At 42.9% G+C, this 21,108-nt stretch overlaps 1 protein-coding gene across 3 annotated transcripts in view; it reads right to left on the bottom strand.

Annotated features, from left to right (window-relative positions):
• The window catches only part of SHB (SH2 domain containing adaptor protein B), a 157,343-nt gene that overhangs the window by 61,354 nt on the left and 74,881 nt on the right, over positions 1-21,108 (bottom strand). For all 3 annotated transcript variants that reach the window (XM_059724501.1, XM_006259128.3, XM_059724502.1), the window contains one exon: positions 8,062-8,277. In XM_059724501.1, the coding sequence (XP_059580484.1) occupies positions 8,062-8,277 (216 nt within the window). The remainder of the gene's footprint in view (positions 1-8,061; positions 8,278-21,108) is intronic.

Below are 21,108 nucleotides of genomic sequence, written 5' to 3' on the forward strand. Positions count from 1 at the left end.
AAAGGCTACAGGAGCAAGCTAGGGAGGAGTGCCCCATGTCCATAAAGCAGGGATGTAGTCAACAATCCTCCCACTGGAAACTGGCCAGTGGGAAGCTAATTACAAGACTTGTAGGGCATCCTGTCCGCAGTGTATTGGAGAGGGGTGCATCCCTTCACTACATTATGCCTTTTAAATCCATCTTGGTTTGGGTAACAGACCAGTGCAGCAAAATACACTTGATCTCAGCACAAGATGGGACCCACATTGCTGCCTACTACAGACCACTGACACATTAGAGCAGTGTTTTTCAATCCATGAGTTGCAACCCCAAAGTGCTTCACAAGAATATATGAAAGGGTCATAAACAAACTTTAAAAATGGATCAAACTTTAAAAATGGATTCCCCTTTAAAGGAGAAAAAAAAAGTGGGAAACAGTGGCTTTTCCCTTGCAGGCTGTTGGAGTTCCAGTCTGCAAGGGGCTGCTTGGGGCTCCCCAGGCCCCACACACCCTCCCTTTGCCTCACACACTTGGAGGCTGGGGGCTTGGGGGCAGTGGGTCAGGAGTGAGGACCACCGTCTGCCCATGGATGTTTCCAAGTGGGTCCTGGTACAAAAAAAGTTGAGAACCACTGATCTAGAGAACAGGATAACTACCAGCTCCTTAAAACACCTACCTATTATTAGTTGCATTAGATATGGGAAGCATCAAGCTGAGTGAAGAATGCATGACTGTAAGAGGGAGCCAGGGGCTCCTGTTACTTAAAAAGAGAAATGGCAGCAGAAAGAGCCCCAGGCAGGCGAGTATCAATTAGCTGCCGGAGGGAAGGCAGCAAGGGAACAACTACAGCCTAGGCAGTAAGCTGACCATTAAGGTGAGGGGACATACCTGTAGCTGGTCAAGAGAATAGCTGACCAGAAGAGGAAGGAGCCCAAGGGATATAAACCAGGGTCCCTGAGACAAAGAGGCAGTGGAGCCCTGAAGTCTGCTGAGACAGGAGCTCTTGCCAGTTCAAGCTTGTGGGAAGTGGGAGATGCAGGCTGTGGCAGATAATCCTAGGGCAGCAAGAGCCGAAGAGCGGGAAGGTGGCCTGGTAGTGGTATGATGACCTAGAGCGGGGGGACTTTGAGTTTAAAATGGTTGCTTGAATTTTTGTTCTAGTTTGTAACAGAGGACTGGCTGTGACTGACAGAGGAGGAAAGGAGACTGCAGGGGTGCCTGAGGGACTTTGAGGTTTTGAGCCATGTCAGGGGAAGAGGTGCAAGACACAGGCAGGTTAAGCCTAAGGGTGCCAGAGCCTGAGCCCAGCGCAGGCCACAGGGGCACCTTGAGGGCAGGAGCCTGCCCAGCAGGGGAAACCGGGGTGGTCAGGGGCTGTGGAGAGGCTAAGAAAAAAATGTAAAATAGAGCCTATCTGCTGGAGCCCAAAAAGCCTGCCTACAGGTAAGGAACCTCCTCCCTTCCCCAGCCCCCAAGCTCTGGGGCTGTCAGCAGAAAGGGAGGAGGAAGGGAGGGGGAAGTGAGCTGCCATCTGGGGATTGCCCAGCACGAGCTGGGGCTGGAAGGGGCTCACGAGATGGGGGAGAGCTCCAATCCACCCCTCCCTGCCCCACCAGCTCCGGCTGGGCAAATCCCAAACAGCAACTTGCTCCCCCTCCCTTCTTGCTGACAGTCCCAATCACATGACAAATTAACCCTAAGGAACACAAGTTCCCTAAGGCATGCTGAAGTGGAGCACCTTCATCGGATACCTCAATTAATAAGGGTTAATTTGTTGCATGATAAACAGTCCAGAGAACAGGGACCAGAATCCAGCCCTTGCTCCTAGCCTCTCAGCTGAGTGACCTAATTAGCACTAGCTACAGAGCCAAGCTCCTTTTTGCTTGCTGCTTTCCTGGTGGCCCCATGGAGTCATGCATTTTTGGCTGCTGGGTGGCCTTGTTTCAACAAGGAAGGAGCCTGATGGTTGGGAGCACTCACCTGGGGGGTTGCAGATGAGGGTTTGAGTCCTCTTCAGACCTAAAACCCAGGTCTCCTACTCCCTTGGTGAGTGTTCTAATACTCGCCCCGCAGATTGCACAAGGAAATCAGGCAACTAACCCCTTTTTCCCTACGAGAGGCCAGACCAACACATCATAATATTTTTTTGGTATGAATCCTAGTTTGAGGCATATTCTTAGTTTTCCTACGCTGCAGTTCCTCAATCTGGAAATGTGGATACCAGCACTTCTACTCCCCTACCCCTCTGGCCTTTTTAAAGGATATAAATATTAGAGGGCATAAGTTCAGATATTATCGTAAGTACTAAAGGCACATATTTCTACTTGTACATTCAAGGCATACTATGCATTTATTTACATACTATTTCAACATTAACATTCTTCTTCCTGATTACCGTATTTACTTGAATCTAAGATGACCCCCCCAATAATTAGATTCTATACAAGGAAAATTCATAAATTTGTTATAATTTTCCATGTATAGAATCTAATTATTGGAAGGCTGTCTTTAATCCATCCCCCTCCACCGCTGTAGGGAGGCAGGTGGTATGGGGAGGTCAAGTAGCTTGCAGCTTGCCCCTTGCTTGTGCCTGCCCCCTTTGCACCTTTGCCCTCACCCCTGCAGCTGCAGGGCCCCCATTCACCACAGCCTCTGCCCTCCCTTTCCCCCTCCTCCCCCCAAGCTCTGTTCCCCCTCCCTCTGCTTCTCCCCTCCTCCCTTTCCCCCCCAGCCTTTGCTCCCCACTTCCCTCCCCTTACCCTTGCTCTGAACCAGCAGACTGTCCCCATTTTAGCCCATGGCATTGGACTGCATGCTGCTGATACAGGGTTGGGCTGAGCTGTGCTGCACTGGGGATCTGCTCAGTGCCCTAGGTTGCAGCATTCATGGAGCTTGCTGGAACAGAACGAGGGTAAAGCAGGGAGAGGAGCAGGCAGGGAAGGAGAGGTTGTATGGAGGAGGGGGGAAGAGGCTACAGTGGGGAGAAGGTGGTGTGATGGAGGGGGCAGGGAGGAGCAGGCAGCAGCTGTGGCTATGGCCCAGACCTTTGGTAGGGGCTGAAGCCCAAGCCTCAGCTGCTGCCTGCCCCCACACTGCCCTCTTACTCGATTCTAATACAAGGCTCTTTAAATGGGGGGGAAACCATGTCTTACAATACAGTAAATACAGCCAGCACTGAGAGTTTAATTGTGTTTACCCTTAGGTGCAGTGTTTTGTTTGATGAACTCAGAGCAAAAAAAAATTGATGGATTTGAAGCAAAAAAAAAAAATCTGTAATCCTCAGAGAAAACAGAGAAGAGTTAAAGACGGGACTAAGATTTTGGAAGATAGGTGTTAGCCTGAAGAACACAATAAGGCCAAACTATACGTCTGAGGCCTACCGTTCAATATGGGCTTTCAAATATGAATACTTTCTTATTCTTACAGGTGAAGTTACTAGCCCCAATTACTTTACTTCTATTAAATGCTGGAAATGCAAAATACTGGTAATTTCAGATTGCCAATGTCACTAGAGAGAGATGAGGAATGGGTGGTGATAGGTATAAACCCAAACAGAGATGATCAGCATCTCCTTAAAATGGGGTGAGCATTCTCTGCCACATGGGAAGAAACATTATTTTTTCTATCCTCACAGAAAAAAAGAAGACAAGACTCCTGCAACATTTTGACACTCACTTGTGAAAAAGCAACTGGTTTCCTGATGTAGGGAATGTCAATAGCTCTTTGAAAAAATATCTAGTCCTTTCCCATTTCACAGCTGGAGCACTTTCTCTTCCTTCAACAAATGTAACTGCCATCGCATGTTTAACTACATTCTGCACCTAAGTTGGCTCAGGAATGGCAAGAAATGGTTAGTACCTCTCTGAACCCACCGGGTAATGCAGCCCGGGTGAGTTGTGCCATTTGCAACTACAAGACTTCAACGAGCATTTCACAGTCCAACAGGAACAGATGCTAAAACTGTTGAAGTGCAAGACCCCTGCTGATTGGAGCTAGAAGTGGTCTGTAAGGCTGATTAAACCCACAATATTCTTCCGTTTCTATTGAGATGCTACACGTTTCACTTTACAAGCAGTTCTGTGAAATCAGACCCTCAGGATCTGCTCTCTGTTGCTGGTATTCATCAGAAGCCAACTGTTCCTAATCTTTTATGGCATCATGGTAATTTAAATGGGATACTATGTACTTGCACAGTCACTCAGTGAATTGCCTTCATGGTCAAGATTCTTTCAACCCCCAACACCATCCCACCAAAGCTCTGAAAATGTACAGCGTTTTAGAAGGAGAGAAGTGGGCCATCAACCCAAGGACCTAAAAATTATTTAGCATCCTTCCGCGCACAAAATTAGTGCCGAGAGTGTTTGTATGCCAAAAATGATTTACAAAGTGATTTAAATAGCACAATTTTTTGTGCATGCCAATAATACTTTCAAATCCTTAAGCTACCTACTACCCACCACAGTGGAAATAAAGTTAATGGAACTATACCTTGTAGGAAAGCACTAACTCCAGAAGGGTAACAGAATTTTGTTCTTAATCTGGAAAAGTTAAATCAATGCATTTTTTAAAAAGCAATTCACATATTACAGAGCTACTGCTCCCCATAAAAAGAGTGGTTGTTTTTACTTTTAGTGCAGGGGACTTTTTTAGTAGCACATCTGACTAAGAAGGAACTTCTTCCCCAAACCCCTGTTGCTAGGAAGTATTGAATCTTTTAAAAAAATATAAAACTGGGCTTCCACGTCTTGGGATTATTTTCAGTTTTGAACCAAATTTGTTCTGGGAAAGTTGGAAAATATTTCTCTTGATCGTTTCTGTAGTTTTCAAGAGTGAAGTAAAAGTCAAACATTTTGTTTGCACTCTAATAACAAATGCCTTTTTATCATACATGTTTGCATTTACTCTTAGCCTTCAGTTGCATACGAGAGGTTACACACAGGCTGCTTCGCAGATGTTAAAAAAAGAAACAAACGGCACTTTACTTTAAACTCTGCACGATCCCATGCCAAGCCTAGCACGTGCCCAGAAGAGGCAGTGTGTTAGTTGGATCCGGCTTGCCCACTGTCTGTACAGATCAGGCACTCTAGTGGGGCTTTTTTGGTGCTTTTATCTAATACCTGATTGACTCAGCTTCAGATAAAAGTGCCAGAAAGCCCTGCTGAAGCACCTGATCTGTGCAGACACTGTAGATCTGAGTCAAAGTAACTCACTGCTTCTTCTTGCAAAGCACTTTTTTTTTGGTCTTTTAATGTCTGCAAGCAGCCAAAGTTACTTAAGTACCATCAAAGCAGAAAAGTGTCACCATTTCCCACTAGCTTTTTATGAGGGTGAAAAATGGTAAGGTGAGTATAAACATATGAAGTTACATACAATCTAGACTGTATTTAAATGGCTTGCCTGTAATGTATGCTATTCAACATAAGGGGGGTTTTGTGCTTTGAATAGTAATAACTCTGGTCTATAGCTACAGAACTGGTCTATAGCTCCTAGTAAGGCTGTCTCCATATGACTTGTTCAAGCAAACATCTGAAGTTTTTTAAACATGTCATGGTTTTAAGCCTCAGAGGAAATTAGTAACTTTGATAGGTTGTAAAAGACTCGGCTTACAAAATACTGACATTTAGGTATTTACCAAAGACAGCCTTCTGTGTTATATCAGCAAAAATACTGTTTAATTAAGGGAAACAGTTAAGAACAGTTGCTTCTGACCTCTGAAGACAAACTACAAGCAGTACAGTATTTACACACCAACTCCTATGATTCAGGAATTCTGGCTACAAAGGACACAATCACAGACATTATACTTAAATTATGTCAAAAGTTCTAAATCCCCTACAAAGTGGAACATCCATTGCTTTACAAAAGGTCAGCTGGGTGAGGAAAAGGTGAGGAATGCTGGCAAGAGGATTTAATGAAAAAATCCCTGTCTAGGAAAAAAGACAACAGATATGTATGTGCACTTACTAGGTCTTGAACTGCTAGCCCAGGAGTTTTATTTATTGATTTTGTTTCATTTTAAAAATACATAAAAGCATATATTCTTAATAAACATATACTAAATGAGATTTGCCTCCTCAACAAGCATCTCTAAATGCCCATTCACTAACGCCATTCATTGTTCTTCACTTCTGCAAGTAGTCAACCCAGAATGTGAAGGATCTCAGGAATGCAAGGAAGCACCGGAACCTCAGGTAGAAGCACACATAATACTTAAACCTAAATGTGGACAGATATAGGCTTGCATAAACCAGTTTAAATCTGCCTGGAATATTAAGTACTATTTTGAATCAATTATGCATGGACACTAATTTTTTTTCTGTGACACTGGACTGGTTGGTCCTGCAAGCATACCACATTGTACTGCTCCTCAGCCCCCTGGACACTGTTGCAGCTGGCTGCTCTGGTACACAGCCAGAACTCCACTGCCCCCGACACCCTTTTCCCCCTTTCCTTAGCACTTTACCTGTGAGCTCCCCCGTACTGCCTGTTCAATAAAAACTACCTAACAACCAGCTGCGTCCTCAGTCACCACTCCATCACAGCCTCTCATCATGCTCCCTGGACCACGGGAACCAAAAGCTTGGGACCAAGCGCTCCCCACTCCTTCAAGTTAGGCAAGCACACTGTAGGTTTCTATCATTTGCAAGCTCTTGATGTTTACTTAACTCATGGTTTAGGAAAGAAGGGAAAGGAGAAAAGTGATAATGTCCCCAGCCACAGGTCACCCGCCCCTGAGACTCACAAAACATGGGTGCAAGCACTCCCCCTTCCCCTCAATTTGCCCAGTGGAGGCATGCTGGGTGGGGTACTCGCTCCTAATCCTTCCTGTCCAAGCTACAGCAGTTGATACATTTGTGAGCCAATTTCCAGTCAGTGACATTTTGGAATGGTTCAATTGTTACGTGTTATCTGCACCCGATGGGATTAAAGCATTCTGGTTTCAGGCAGCATGAGCCTTCCTGCAGTAGTGGGAACAGAGGAGCAATTTACCTCTTGGAAGTAGGCCCTGAGCACCAGTGCTAAGTAGTCCTCTGCTTAGCATCTTCCTGAGGGCACGTAAAAACGGTAACTTGGATGTAAAGTTTCATTGACCAGCACATTGAGAGGCAGAATCATTCAGATCAATGGAGCGCAACCTTTCTGGGCTGTGAACCAGCACACAGGGCCATATCTTCTAGTTGTGGGATTCGGAAGTTTGGCAGTGGGGGAGTGTTAGCCACCGCTGCTTCCCCCATCACCAAATACCTGGACCTGTGGGGAGCCCTGTGGAGCAGGTGTCATGGCTCTGAGGGCCAGATCTGGCCTGCAGGCTGAAGGTCGAGTACCACTAATATAAATTCATTCTCTTGACCTATTTAAGAACATGTTGCACACATTACAGGTAAACCCAGCAATAGGCCGAATTAAAATGAACACAACTAAAAGCTGCCTTAAATGCCTACAACTACAAGAGGACGTAACATGAAAGTTTTTTTTCCCCTGTACTTTACCTCAGCATAGGAAGTAGTTCACTTTACAGAATTAGCCAAATAAATCTTAATCTCAACCCTGCAGCAGGATTAATATGTTATGAAAATTATCCATGGAATTAGATTGGAAGATGAGAATCTGGACAAACTGTGGAATTTGTTTCCAAGAGTTATAGTGATTCTTTTTTAAAAGTACAAAATTTCCTTTATTGGTAGATGATCTCAAGAAAATCTAAACTTCTCTTTAACTTTTGCTTCAAAATGATGCACACACAGGGCATGTCTACACGAGAAGATGACTGTGCAGTAGCATGTCACAGCACAGATAGTGCTAATACACCAATACGCAGTATTATTAGGCTACTAAGCAGTAGCATCACTTAACAGACATTCGCTGGTACTACTGTGCGTGAACTCTTGTTACTGTACACTAATCTAGTACTTGATAATACAAATACTAAATAAAATTTGCGGTAACTGTGCAGTAGCATCTTGTACAGACAAGCCCACATATGTACACACGTCCATGCTCCCCTCCACCCCACAGTACATAGCTCTTTTGCTACTGCTGGGCATAAATGCGGTAGGCAGACAGCATCCAGGAATCCTACCTGCCAAGGCTGGGATGGTGACTTTGTTCCACTCCCATGGCTGATCATACTCATCCGCAGGCCTGTCGTCATCCTGTGGCAACTTGCTTTCTCGTAAGCGCTGACTCACCACACTTTCAGAGTCTGATTCCACACCATTGCCTTCTGGTTCATAGGGTGTGTCATATAGCTGAATGCCTTTCTGCTGGGACTTCACACTTTCCTGCCTTTGAAATTCTAGAGGAAAAAAAGAGGAAAAAAATCACTGTATTTGTCTGATGACTTTGTTTATGATTTCAGAGGGAGATTCTACACATTTCGCAGCCAGAAGAACCCTAAATAGCTGATGCAGAGAGCAAGCCCTTAGAAAGCTTCTGAATTTACCTTGCATTAGATAAATGACAAGAAACAGAGCATGATTCTCCATCCTCAATAACAATTTGCTTGAGCTGAAAAACAGCCACATGGATGATTTCCCTCATTGTTCAAATGGAGATAAACCAAATGCTTTAAAGAAGAGATGTGCAGATCAGGTTACAGGAAGCATGCGCTATTTTTGGGTGAGGAGTGCTTTAAAGTGTATGTTAGTGACAGCACATTCCTCTGAATTCACCATTATTCTCCCCAAATCATTTTGATGCACAGCAGGATCCCTGAGCAATTGCTCAAGCACAGCAAGTTCTTCATTAAGACTGGACGAAAGAAGCAGCATTGTATAAGCCTTTATCAGATGAATGCCAATTTCGGGTTTTTTTAATTTGGTGGCAAATAAAAAGAGAAACGTGGCAACACTGCACAATCAAATAAAACCCATAGAACAATGAATGCTAATGTAATTAATGCGCATAAATCTCTCATTATTACAGATTTTACCAGGTTATCCCTATGCATATCATAAAATAACTGGGAAGTAACATTACAATAAAACTGGAGTAACACAGTGTAGAATCAAACCTCCAAGACTATGAACATTTACTACAAAGTCATACACCTGGATCAATGGTTCTCAACCTTTTTAGATTCAAAGTACCCCTTGGAAAATGACAGTTCTAAGTTTTGACTCATTTTTATAACTATAAATTCACAAGCCCATCCTTGCCTGGAACTCTCCAAAAACATTCCCAGACCAAACCGAGGCTTTCTCCATCAGGACTACCATTAGATGAAATGTTTTAATCATCTTGATTTTGCCAAAGTTGTATGCACCCCATAATTCCCTTTAGTCAAACACAGCAATCTCATGAAAAACAAATGTGAATGTGGAGAATATTTGGGGGCAAAATGGAAATTCAACATCCAGAAAAATCAATGGGACTGGCAATGTAATTTCCCCTGCCTTTGCATACACCCCCTCAAAACATTTATGAGATTTGTTTTAGAAAAATCTCAAAAGTCTGTCTACTGCAACCTTTTTTAGACACCCCTCAGAAGAGACACCAGCTCTTAGTTTTCACATGTTTTATGACTACAGAAAAATAGTAAAACAAGCTTTCTGTTGCAAAGAACTCAGGAAGACCCCAAGAGGTTAGAACATTTTTGACATTATGGATTCCTATTTGAAATCACTGAGATTATCTTGTGAATCATGTTTGCACACCTAAGAATGCTTAAAATTGAGTGGCAGCCCATGGCACCCTTGAGAGGATCTTAAAGCACCTCAGGATGCTGTGGCATCCTGGTCAAGAATTACTAGTTCAATGCAAGGGCCTAGGTTGTAGCCGTGTTGGTCTAAGGACATAGGCAGTCAAGGTTCCTTGGTTGAATCTGATATCTTTTATTAGACCAACTCAAGTAGTTGGAAAAAAAAAAAAAATGTAATTTCCAACTATTTAAGTTGGTCTAAAAAAAAAGATATCAGATTCACCCAAAGAACCTTGTCTGTCTAACTCAATGCAAGGAATATCATTAGCTGCAATACCATCCTTATTCTCCCACAACAATGCCTTCCCACAAGGCTTCTGCACCATCATGGACTCCTCACAGACAGAGACAGGCTTTGGGAGCCAAATTTCATTTTTACAGCAGTGCATCGACAGAAGCAGTAATACTATAACAAATACCAAGGTACAATAGAGTAGATATTGATAACAGATAAAACCCTTTGCACTGTAAGCCTCTTTGGCAAACATACAAAGAAAAAATGCTGGAAAGAGTCTGATAAATACATTTTACTGCACAGCTCTTTTAAAACGTCTATATTTTCTACAAAGATACAGTGCTGCTATGCTTACTGTAGAGAGAAGTCGTTCCCACTTCAACACAAGAATGAGCCTTCTCTGCCTTGCCCAAAGATAAAAGAAACCAGATTTCATATCTTAAAACTGAAAGGTATAAAGTTTAACAGCACCTCTGGGTCTTTGTCTCTTCACCCAAGCCAAAAGTAAATAAAAAATGGTCAAATAAATGTTGATGCCCCAAGGCAGATGCTTCCAAGCTCTGCTGAACCAACTCCTGCACAGCCAAAACTAGGATGCTACAAATACCATGTGCCAATACTGCCCAGAACACAAAGGTGGCAAGCACTTTGTGGAGATCTTGCAACAAATAGAGAAGTCTAGTAGAATTACTCAGTTTGAAAAGGTTCACCATCCCTCTCCCTGGCAGAAGGACGCTATCACTAATTTACTTCAGTCGTAACTCTGGAATCCACAACATCAATATTAGAAAAAGAAATCTGGAAGCAAAGTACAGGTTTGTAAACTACAGGCCTAGCCTACACCTACAAAAGCAAAGTCCGACCTTTCCTCCACAAAAAGAAAAAAAAAACAGGTTGAAGAGAAATTGGTTAATGCTGTGAACAAAGGCAATACTTTAAAATATATAAATCTGAAGAGTCTACTGAAGACCAGCTTTACAGCTGGGGAGGAACATTTCTAATGTTAACTTTTACATTAGACATAAATAAATGTGAAAAAAAGCATATCCAAAGCTTCCAATGCATACAAATAACATTGTTCCAATTAATTCTTAGGTGCGAGTCTCAGACAGCATTCCCATTTTTGTGATGGGAATAAACCCTAGAGAAAGGTTATTGTAAGTATTTGAGGAAAGTGTTGTTCCATGTCATTAGTGCTTTCTCCTACAGAAATAAAGAAAATCTCCACTGCCTAAATTTAAAGCGCGTCTCTGTAGAAGAATTTTGCTCCAGGCAGAATTCTACATTAAAAAAAGTCTCCTTATCAAAGATCATACCAGCTGCCCCCAGCTATAGGCTATTAACACCCCCCTGGCCCCTGCTGGATCAAAACCCCAAGAGTCTAGTCTCCCTTAAACCAGAGGTGCTTTGCTCTATTTCAGTTTACTAAAGCTAGCACTATGTTGGGAAATGTTTTGCATTCAGAAGAATACAGAAATGACAATCCTCTTAAAAATAAAGCCCAGATTCCAGAAGCAACAAAGTCTTTGCACTGCAGATACCGTTAACCTCTGGTCCACAAAGCCCCAAAACACGAGAGGTGGCAGAAGATAAGTCACAAATTACTTTTACAAAGTGCCAACAAATACATAGAAAACAACTTTTAATATGAGAGATGGAAGCCTGTTATTTCACGCTTTGTGGTCTGAGAACACAAGCATCGAATGAATAGGGTTTTGACCTGAAGTAGAAGCATTTTCCAACTGAAACTAGATACTGGAGCAAGCAAAGAAATATTAAGATTCCTTTAATTTGTTTGAAATTCCATCTTTAATTAACACTTTGAAAGAACATTTGCAAAGGAATGTCATTTTTCAGCAAATTAAATCAAACATGCTCTTCTCTTCGGCAGCAGGCAGTAAAATAAAAATCCGTACCAAAAGCAGCATTAGGGTGATGTATGCTGACTGTGCAGTCTGGACCTGAATACTTAAGCTTTAGCCATTTGTAGGAGATACTTTTCATAGATTTTCCTGAAAGCTCTAATCACTACAGTTCTAAGCTCTAAAATATTTCTTGGAATAACCAAGGAATCTAAAAATGTGTGAGTTCCACTTTCCTGAAGTCTGGCTTTGGGGAATTAAAAGGGCATGGGTCTTTTCATTCAACCAGAAGTGAGAGCAACCACGAGATCCCTGAACAAAAGGCTGCTATAGCTTTATGCAGACCATTTTCTGTTCATTTTGAATATCACAATTGAATCCCTTGAATTTCTGATTTATTTTATCCTTTGATCTCTCACCACTAATAAAGAAAAATACATTTTTACAGAACTGTGCTTATTAAGCTAATACTTGCAGGAGAGAGAACTGAGGTTTCCAAGAAGAAATGGGCTGTCTGTTTCACTGCTAGCAAGTAGAAAAAGTCACCAAAATGAAAAAACTAAACCTACCTGGTAATTCCTATTCACTGAAGCTAAGGGGTTATAAACACAAGTGTGTCCCAGGGCTACAGTATCCCAAATGACATTGAGAAGCTGACTAGAAAAGTAAAAAAACAAAACAATGAGATTCTTTGGAAATGCCACATATGATCCACGGCTGAGATGAATGGTATTGCTTCCAAAGACCAAGTTCCTCTTTGACAACAAAGTGTGTGTACCAAATAGGTCTGTGCAACTACCAAGGGTAAGTGGATAGAGCTCTATAGAGACATCTACATGGATTGCTCCAACTTTTCAACTGTCTCTAATACCCAATCAGCATTACCTAATATTTGCAGTATTCCCTAGGTAGGAACTAATCTAGTAAAAAGCTGGGAAGTTTAATAGGGAAATACTAGAAACAAAGTAAAACAGTAAGGGTTTTAAGAGCAGTACTGTGCCTGAAGAGTAGGCATTTTCTCCATGAAAGGCGACTACAACAGACTTGACATTAAGCCAAGGTCAAAGTGATTTAAAGGGAAATCCCCCTATCTCTCTGCCCTCTGCCCAAGATCCAGCCCTTCCAAAAAAACAAATCACAAAACACACCAGTGCTGCAAGCAGAGACTGCAATACCCAGGAAAGGGCAACCAACCCACAGACATTACAAAGTGCATTAGTGACTTGGCCATTATTACTCATTGTATGTGGAAGGCTGTCAGATGCCAGGGTAAGGGTATGAGATCCTAGTACTTGTGGGTGGCACTAGGCTGGCAGGGTAGCAAGCATTTTGGAAGACAGAGTCAATTCAAAATGGGTGCAATAAATTGGGGTAGAGGGAGGTGAGAGGATGGAGAGTGGCCTGAAGTTGAGATGAAATGTAACAAACAGAAAGTAAAGACATGTAGAAGAAGGCAGAGGAACAAACAAAATGAAGAATACCATATTCTCTCTCATATAACCTGAACCCTTTTCACCTAAATGAACTGGTGAAGCTTGGAATGCATATCATATGTGAGAACAGAAGATCCTCACGGGTCCAGAAATTCGGCAGCAGAGACAGTGGCAGCATTAAGTGCTGTGGTTCTGGGAGACCTAGCAATTAATGGTGCCACCATTTCCCCACTGTCAAATTTACAGACCTCTCTCAGCTGGATGATGTGGCCCCACACGCTGGAGCCAGGCACACCTGGTTGGACTCAGCATGTGGTCCTAAATCTAACAGGCCAGGTTGGTCCACAGACTCCATCCATCCTGGAGGGTTGGCAGCAGGCTTGGCTCCCCAACTACTGCTACTTGGTTTCTGCAAAGAGTATTTTTTTTCTTCATCCTGTCTCTTAGAAAGGCATACTATGTATGTAGGCATGGTGTATGCAAGAAAATATAGTAGCACAGTAGGGGACCAACCTTTCTGATAGGTATGCCACAAATTAGCTCTATACCTGCCCACAATGGCACACTGATTACCTTCTCTTGTCTGATCTGCTGCTCTGCTTTCTGTTCCATGCTTATGTGCCATTGTGCTGCCTGTTCCCTCCACAATTGGCTGCATGACATACACAAGCTGTCCATACCACTTGTAGCACCTGTGCTGCAGGTTGGCCACTTTGGCCATAGCTCACTGGGTAGCAGTACTGCCAAAAATGAGTGCGGCGTTAGGGCAGGTTAGAATTGGTGTAGGACAATAAAGGTGATGCAAAAAAAGGAGAGAAGTGCCATTTTTAGAAGGATGAATACAGGCAGGCCAGCTACCAGATACAGAAGGAAATCAGTCTCTCCTCAGGATTGGTGAGGTCTCAACTCATGTCCTCTGTACAATTTTGGGTGCTACACTTTAAGAAAGATGTAAACAAACTCAAAAGCCTATGGGGAAAGATTTGAAAGACTGTTCTTTTTCTTCCCCTTAGAAAAAAATCACCCCAAGATTGAAGTGGGGGAAGGTCTTAATATTTTTACAATATAATCCTATATAAAAAGGATAACAGCAATTGTTCTCTATGCCTATGAAGGAGAGGATAAGTAATAATCAGCTTAACTTAGGGAATACATTGGTGTGGAAGTATTACCTAGGACAGTCCAAGAATGGAAAAAGTTCCCTAGGGGAATCTCCTTCATTGTAGGTTTTTAAGAGCAAGACTCAACAAAGCTCTGTTGCAAATGGTCCACCCACCCACAGCCCCATCCCAGCTGCGCCATCAACTGCCCCACCTGCACGGATCCTGCCTGCAGCAGTGTGCACAGGGCAGACACACTAGGATGCCTGGGCAGCAAGCCCAGGTCCAGCAGGTGTGGCATCTAGAAGCCACTGCCATAGGGGCTGCCAGGAAATAGAGTCCGGCCACTGTACCACCTCAGCCATGCTGCGTGCCCGGGGGCGGCAGGACCAGCTGCACACACCACGACCCGGGACGCCCCACCATGCCTGGGCCAGGCAGGACTGAGGGACCTGCCATGGGTCACACAAAATCCCTCAGCAGACTGGATTCAGCCTGCAAGCTGTATTTTGCCCACCCCTGCCTTCGTAGGTAAATAACATTGAAACCAGGAGAACAAGACGATGGTCTTTCTTATATAGAGAGCTTTGTAACTCTTTGCTGGGAGCTTACAGGCTGAATGGCCCAAACAGACTCTTACAGAGGCTGAATGACTTCACAATTTTTCCTCCAAGGAGTTCCTTCAGAAGGATTTGGGGGGGAGGGGAGGGGGTTGCAGTAGTTTGAAGGCAGAAGTTTATTCCACTTATTTCCTCTTCCAACCGTTTTTTTTCTATTATTAAATGCACGTTTATGAGAAGGTATTAATGCCTTTATAACGTCCATTATTTCTCAAGACCTTTCCATTTCAGAAATGCACTGATTCAATTCAGAAGGTACCCAAACGTGATCCCTGAGAAATGAGGAGAAGAGCAAGAATCCTCCCTTTGTTTAAAGTGTCAGGTTGCAAAATATTACTAAGTCCTTGGGCCAGCAGTCAAAAACCCAGACTTGGCTGTGATGTCCTGGAGCATTATGCTATGAGCCCCCATTTGTACCCTAGACCAGTGGTGCTCGACCCTCCAGCCTGCAGACCAGAAGCAACCCATGCAGCTGGTCCATCACTGGCACGTCAGCGCAGGTGAACACTCCAGCCACTCATCCCCTCCTTTCCCTTGATATTGAATTGAGACACGGAGGAAAGGAGAGTATGAGTGGCAACATCATTCATCCACGCTGACGTGCCAGTGAGCTCAAAGCTCTTGTGAGGCTCTAGAGTGCAGAAACTGAGCATAAGCTGAGCATAGCTGCCATTTGCCACCACCTCCCACAACTGAATTCAGCAGCAGGGAAAAGGGCCAAGCAGCATCAACACAGCTTGAAAGGGAACCACACAAAAGCTGTGGCTCCAAACAGAGCCCATGCTGACATGCTGGTGAACTCAGAGCTTTGATGCGGCTCTGGAGCCCAGGAGCTGAGCATTGCTGCTGCTGCTCAGCCCCTTTTTTCCCTGCTGCTGAATTCATTGCGGGTGGGGAGGAGGAGAGGAGGTACCAAAAGGCAGTGATGCTCAGCTCCTGGGCTCCAGAGCCCTGGGAAAACTTTGGCAGCTGGAAGCAGAAAAGCAGTGGAGACCCACCCTTGGCAGCCCCATACACACATGCCCACAGGGCTCTAGCACAGCACAGAGCTGACTAGTGACTACAGCACCTGTAAACTGTAGAAAGTATTTCAAAGAAAGCCTCACTGCTTTGGGGCAGAGCATGGCCCCACTCCCACCATGTTCGCAGAGCACATGGCTCTGCCTGAAGGAGACACTGGTTGGGCACTGGAGAAGTGCAGGGAGCTAAACTAAGGTACAGTGCTGCCAGTTTGAGCAGTCTCCATCTGTCCTTCCCTGCAGGGTCTCAGGCCTGTGGCAATCTGCCAGTCAAACTAAGAACCTGGAAATCAGCCACTCCGTATAGGCTAATAATGTAAGCCAGAGGCCCATCAACCTCAGTCCCTGGTGTTGCACAGGACACTGTTTAATTTTATAAAATTTAAAATACTACAGAATATGGAACTTTTTTACTTTGCATTAATAAGCCCCAAATTACTAAAAATGTCTGTTTTCCTTTCTAATATTATCTAAAATACTTAATATAAGGATGGATATGCCAGAGTATAGAACTACAATGCTTTTCTATGCAGTCCTCAGCCCACTGCTGATTTAAAGGTTTGGCCCACTTGTAAAAAATAAAGCTGAGCACCATCCTGCCTATGCAGGGGGTTGGACTCGATGATCTATTGAGGTCCCTTCCGACCCTAACATCTATGAATCTATGAAACCATTGCCCTAAACTCTCCTGATCTTTTATTACCCCAGATCATTCCAGACAATCAGCTAATGCCCCACATCAGGAACAGGACTCCACTGTCATCCAGGTGACTATTTCATGCGGTAAGCTTTAAGGCACAATGTCAATGTGAACTTTGGCCATTACTCCTATGCTTACATTGAAAAAACTAACCTCCAGTCTCTGCAAAAGTCATTCTTTCCCAGAGCTGGAGAGGAAAAAAAAAAAAGACAAGAAACCAAAAACAGTATCTTGGATTACAGCTTGCATCTCTCCATTTGCTGTGTGATAGGATTCATTTTTAATTTGCCAAATGCAGTTTCAGATATGCTTGCTAACGCGCCATACATGTTCCCATAACTACTCACTCTGGACCCAAAAGGCTGGAACATTCTTTCAATCTATGCAGCCTACCGCAGAACAAGCAAAGACAGTTAAATAAAAATCTGACCTCTTTAGTATTCATTATAAGCACATAGGGTAAATTCTATTTTAAAACCATCAAGAAACATTGAGAAGTGCAGTGCATGTACAGAAATGACTCAAACCAAACAAACTGCTCTCCTCTGCAGCAGGAATTAGACAAATTTTGAGAGCTGCACTGCTGTGGATGTATAAAGCAAAAAATTATGCCATATTTTCACATTAGGCCAGCAACAGGGACATTAGCAGCTGTGGCTAAGTGGACAGGTATCAAACAAAAGTGAGTTGCAAGACTGCAGATGCTAAGGAAGAGGAGTTTTTGACAACATAAATGCACCTTTGTCCTTCTTGTACAAGGGGCATTCTTTTAGTTAATCTTATTTACTTTTTAGAATCTTGTGCCCATGCTATTTAATTTTCACTCAAAGACTTGGCACTTCACTCAAAGACAGGATAGCCTGCCAATGTGTTCACTTTAAAGAACAAGCCAAAATAATTGTGTATACATGTCTGTTGGTGGATAAAGACAAGGTGATATTGCAACACACAGCAAGATATGGGCAATCAGTATTTTATAAGAATCCAGATCAAAATTAAAATAAGAACCTAGCCCTTTTCAGTATAGCCAGTGTTCAAATTCAATTAGATTTACTTAATACAGTGGTATGCAACCTTTTTAGACACAAGGTACCCCTCAACAAATAACAGCCCTTAGTTTTCACCATGTTTTTTTTGATTACGGGAAAACAAAACAGGAATTTTTCTATTGATCACAACAGGTGAGAACTTTTTAACACTACAGATTCTACTTTGAAATAGTTGGGCCCATCTTGTGAATCATATTTGCACAGCCAACAGTACTAACATTGTGTGGTATCCCCACAGCAGCCTGAAAGGGTCTCAAGGCATTCAAGTGTGCTCCCGCACCCCAGTTAAGAATCACTGACTTAAAAGAAAAAATTCCACTCTTCCCTCCTGGATTCTTGGGCGCAGAAAAACTGCCATTTCAGCAAAACGTGCAGCAGGCCAAGGGGTTACAGACATAAGCAGTCCAGGTAAGTGACAGCTGTTTTAAAAGAGCTGCCATTTCAAATTGAGCAGAACTTGATTGTTGGCTGAACAGTTATGTTAATGCTAGGATTCTGTACAGACCACACAAAGGAAGACACCCAGTGAGTAGAGAGATGGTTGCTGCTCAAGAATATCTTTAAGTGGTTCTTTCCTCTAAACATCATTTACAAGCTGCACAAGCTGCAGCAGCAGCCAACTGTAAGTTAACTGTTTAGAAGGTAACAACCAGGGAATGAATGATTTTGTCATCAACTATAATGAAAACCACATTTATCAAGCATGACCTGTCAGTGGGGTAGTAAGTGAGGTGACCTCTGGCCAATCTTACATCAATCTCCCTACAGACCGGTTATGTACATTTGCATTCATTAATCACTTTTACAAATCTATTAAAGAAGCTTAGGTATCACACTTATGGAAAGTCAGATCAACCAAAACTAGGACTTTGACATTTTAAGACAGTTAACTCCAAAGTATCCAACAAACTAACTCAATCTACAAAATGCAATATTTATTTTTTTCCTCCTGCAAGAATCTCTTGGACTTTATTTACAATTCCCAATGTTAAAAGCAGCAACACTGAAATGCATGCCTATAGTCGGATACTTTGGCTTCTGGTTCAGATGCATCAACTGTCCACAAAAGAAAATTTGAAGTTTTCAAGTTTTCCAATAAAACACCAGAGCCACAAAATAAAGGGGACAGACAAAAGCACAAATTCAGTTCTATGGGTCTCTTCATTTGCTTTCAGTTTTGTGAGGGACCCTGGAGATGGACAAACCCACAAACATTCCCCCTTGTGAATCATTACCGGGACAGAGACTGGGACCACTGAACATGCCAAAATTTCTCTTTGAGTCAGGCAGTTTGTACATTTTGGCCCCTATGGCACGTGGAGAAATCAGAGAGAAGAGAAGGAGTAATGTCCGGCATCTCATTTCAAGAGCCAACAGCCAGAACAAAAGCCAAACATTCAAAACTGGAAATGGGGCACAAATTTGTCCACAGTGCAGGGCAGCTACATAAGGAAGTGGCAGATCTACTAACCCCTTGAGGTCTTCAAATATTCTGAAAAAAAATTCTTCAACCAAACTCAAGTTATTGGGCAAAACAACATAACTTTGCATTTACAGTCAGGCTAATTTATCTAGCGGATCTGATTTAAAAAAAAAATAAAAATCTATGAATCTTACAACACTTGGTACCACACGCATCCCAACTCTTGTAGTCTGAAAGTCACCTTATTTATGAACCCTCTCTATCTTGTTGCACTTGCTGAGCCACTCAAGCCTGAGAGTTCCTTTGATTCAAATCCAGGCAGATCGTCTGATAGAAAGTCACCTACTCTTGCAAGCAAAATGAAAGCCAAGGTACTGAGTCTTGAGACAAGAGCTCTTGATGGCTCGCTACATAGCACAGTGTATTCTGGATGTGGATATGGCCAGGGCCAGCACTTCCAGCTTCCTTGCCCTCCCTAAGGATTAGTGGGGACAATTTCTTATAAGGGCCCATGTGAGTCAGAATGGCTAGGGTAGAAGGCATTTGCCCTGTATGTAACTAAAGAGTTTCTCTTTTAGATTATCACGCCTAAACTCCTGCAATCTCTGCTGGGCCTGTGATATGTTTTCATGAAAAGCATCCCTACAGGGCAGAACATCAATGTTCTGCTATGCCAGGCAAACTGACACAACGGCAGACCTATGATTTTACTGAAGGAGTTTTCACCCAGTCCTCTTAGCCTACGGCTTTTTCTGTTAGCTCAGCTGAGAATCCACCTGAATCACCCCAAATCCTAGGAAGCATCGTCTGCGAGAGGGTAACAGTACTACAGAGTTGCAAACTGTAAACATGCAAGTCTTTTTATAAGGATGCACATGCCACAATGTCAAGCCTGTCTTATTCTAAAAGCCAGTTTGAATTCCAGAGTCTCAGCTAGCAGCTGAATTCTCTTGGCTTCAGTACAGCAGAGTTAAATCATAATATGGCATATGAAGTTGGGTTAGAATATACTGGGTTATTTATATAAACATCCCACTAATGCATTCTAAAACCTCATTTGGCCTACTTCATGCAGGATGGTTTACATTAAAAAAAAGTATTGCATTTTTAATATTCAGTGTTTAATGCAACTGCATCAACCAGGCTTGTTTCATCTATCAGACAACAGCTACACTGGGGCAAAACCAAACCATAGTTCAGCTGTCCACTGGAGATCAATTCTCCTTCTATATAGCCTTCCTGTAACAGGCATATTGCTTGGATACTGTTTATGATTCCAACACTGATGTTTCAACTTTTTTGATGTGCCAGTGTCACACCAAAAAAAAATCATTCTGGTTCTGAGCATGCACTAGATAGCCGAGTCAGCATTTCCTGGTAAACAGTTCAGATTACATTCTTGTTTTCCAATCTGATCCTTCTAAAACCACGAGACCAGAGGGTATGCAAACATTTTCACAGCACAAACCACATTTGAGGAGGCGACTGTGAAAGAGGTTGGTGTTTGGGTTTTTTTACTTCCTTTCTAGACAGTGTCCAAAAGGGTATTTTGCTATTGAAGATTTTTTAAATCTGTTCTTATCTTGTACCATAAAAATATCAGAGATGTCAAGCTTGTTCTGCCATGCTGCTGTTGACAGGCTCTTGGAAGCACTCAGGGATACCAACCAAGAGTTCTGACACATTAACTGAAGGGGGAAATATGCTGCACCTTTAACAAGACTATTTTTGCTATAGCATGGCAATTAGATGTTAGCAGGTGGTGTTGCAAGCAAAAGGAGTTGTAAAACTGCTGCTTAATCTTTTCCATCTCAAGTACACAACTCGCTTCTTCTCCTCTCGTGATGTCACCGGTTTGCTATGATGACTAGACTAGTAGAGTCAGACACAGCAGACAAAACCTAAAATACTAACATAAAAACACAAATGGGGAAACGGGGAAAAGCTACACAAACTCCCAACCCTTGTGAGCTATGTGTTTATTAG

This window comes from Alligator mississippiensis, chromosome 3, assembly GCF_030867095.1.
Source record: "Alligator mississippiensis isolate rAllMis1 chromosome 3, rAllMis1, whole genome shotgun sequence".
NCBI classification, from domain to species: Eukaryota; Metazoa; Chordata; order Crocodylia; family Alligatoridae; genus Alligator; species Alligator mississippiensis.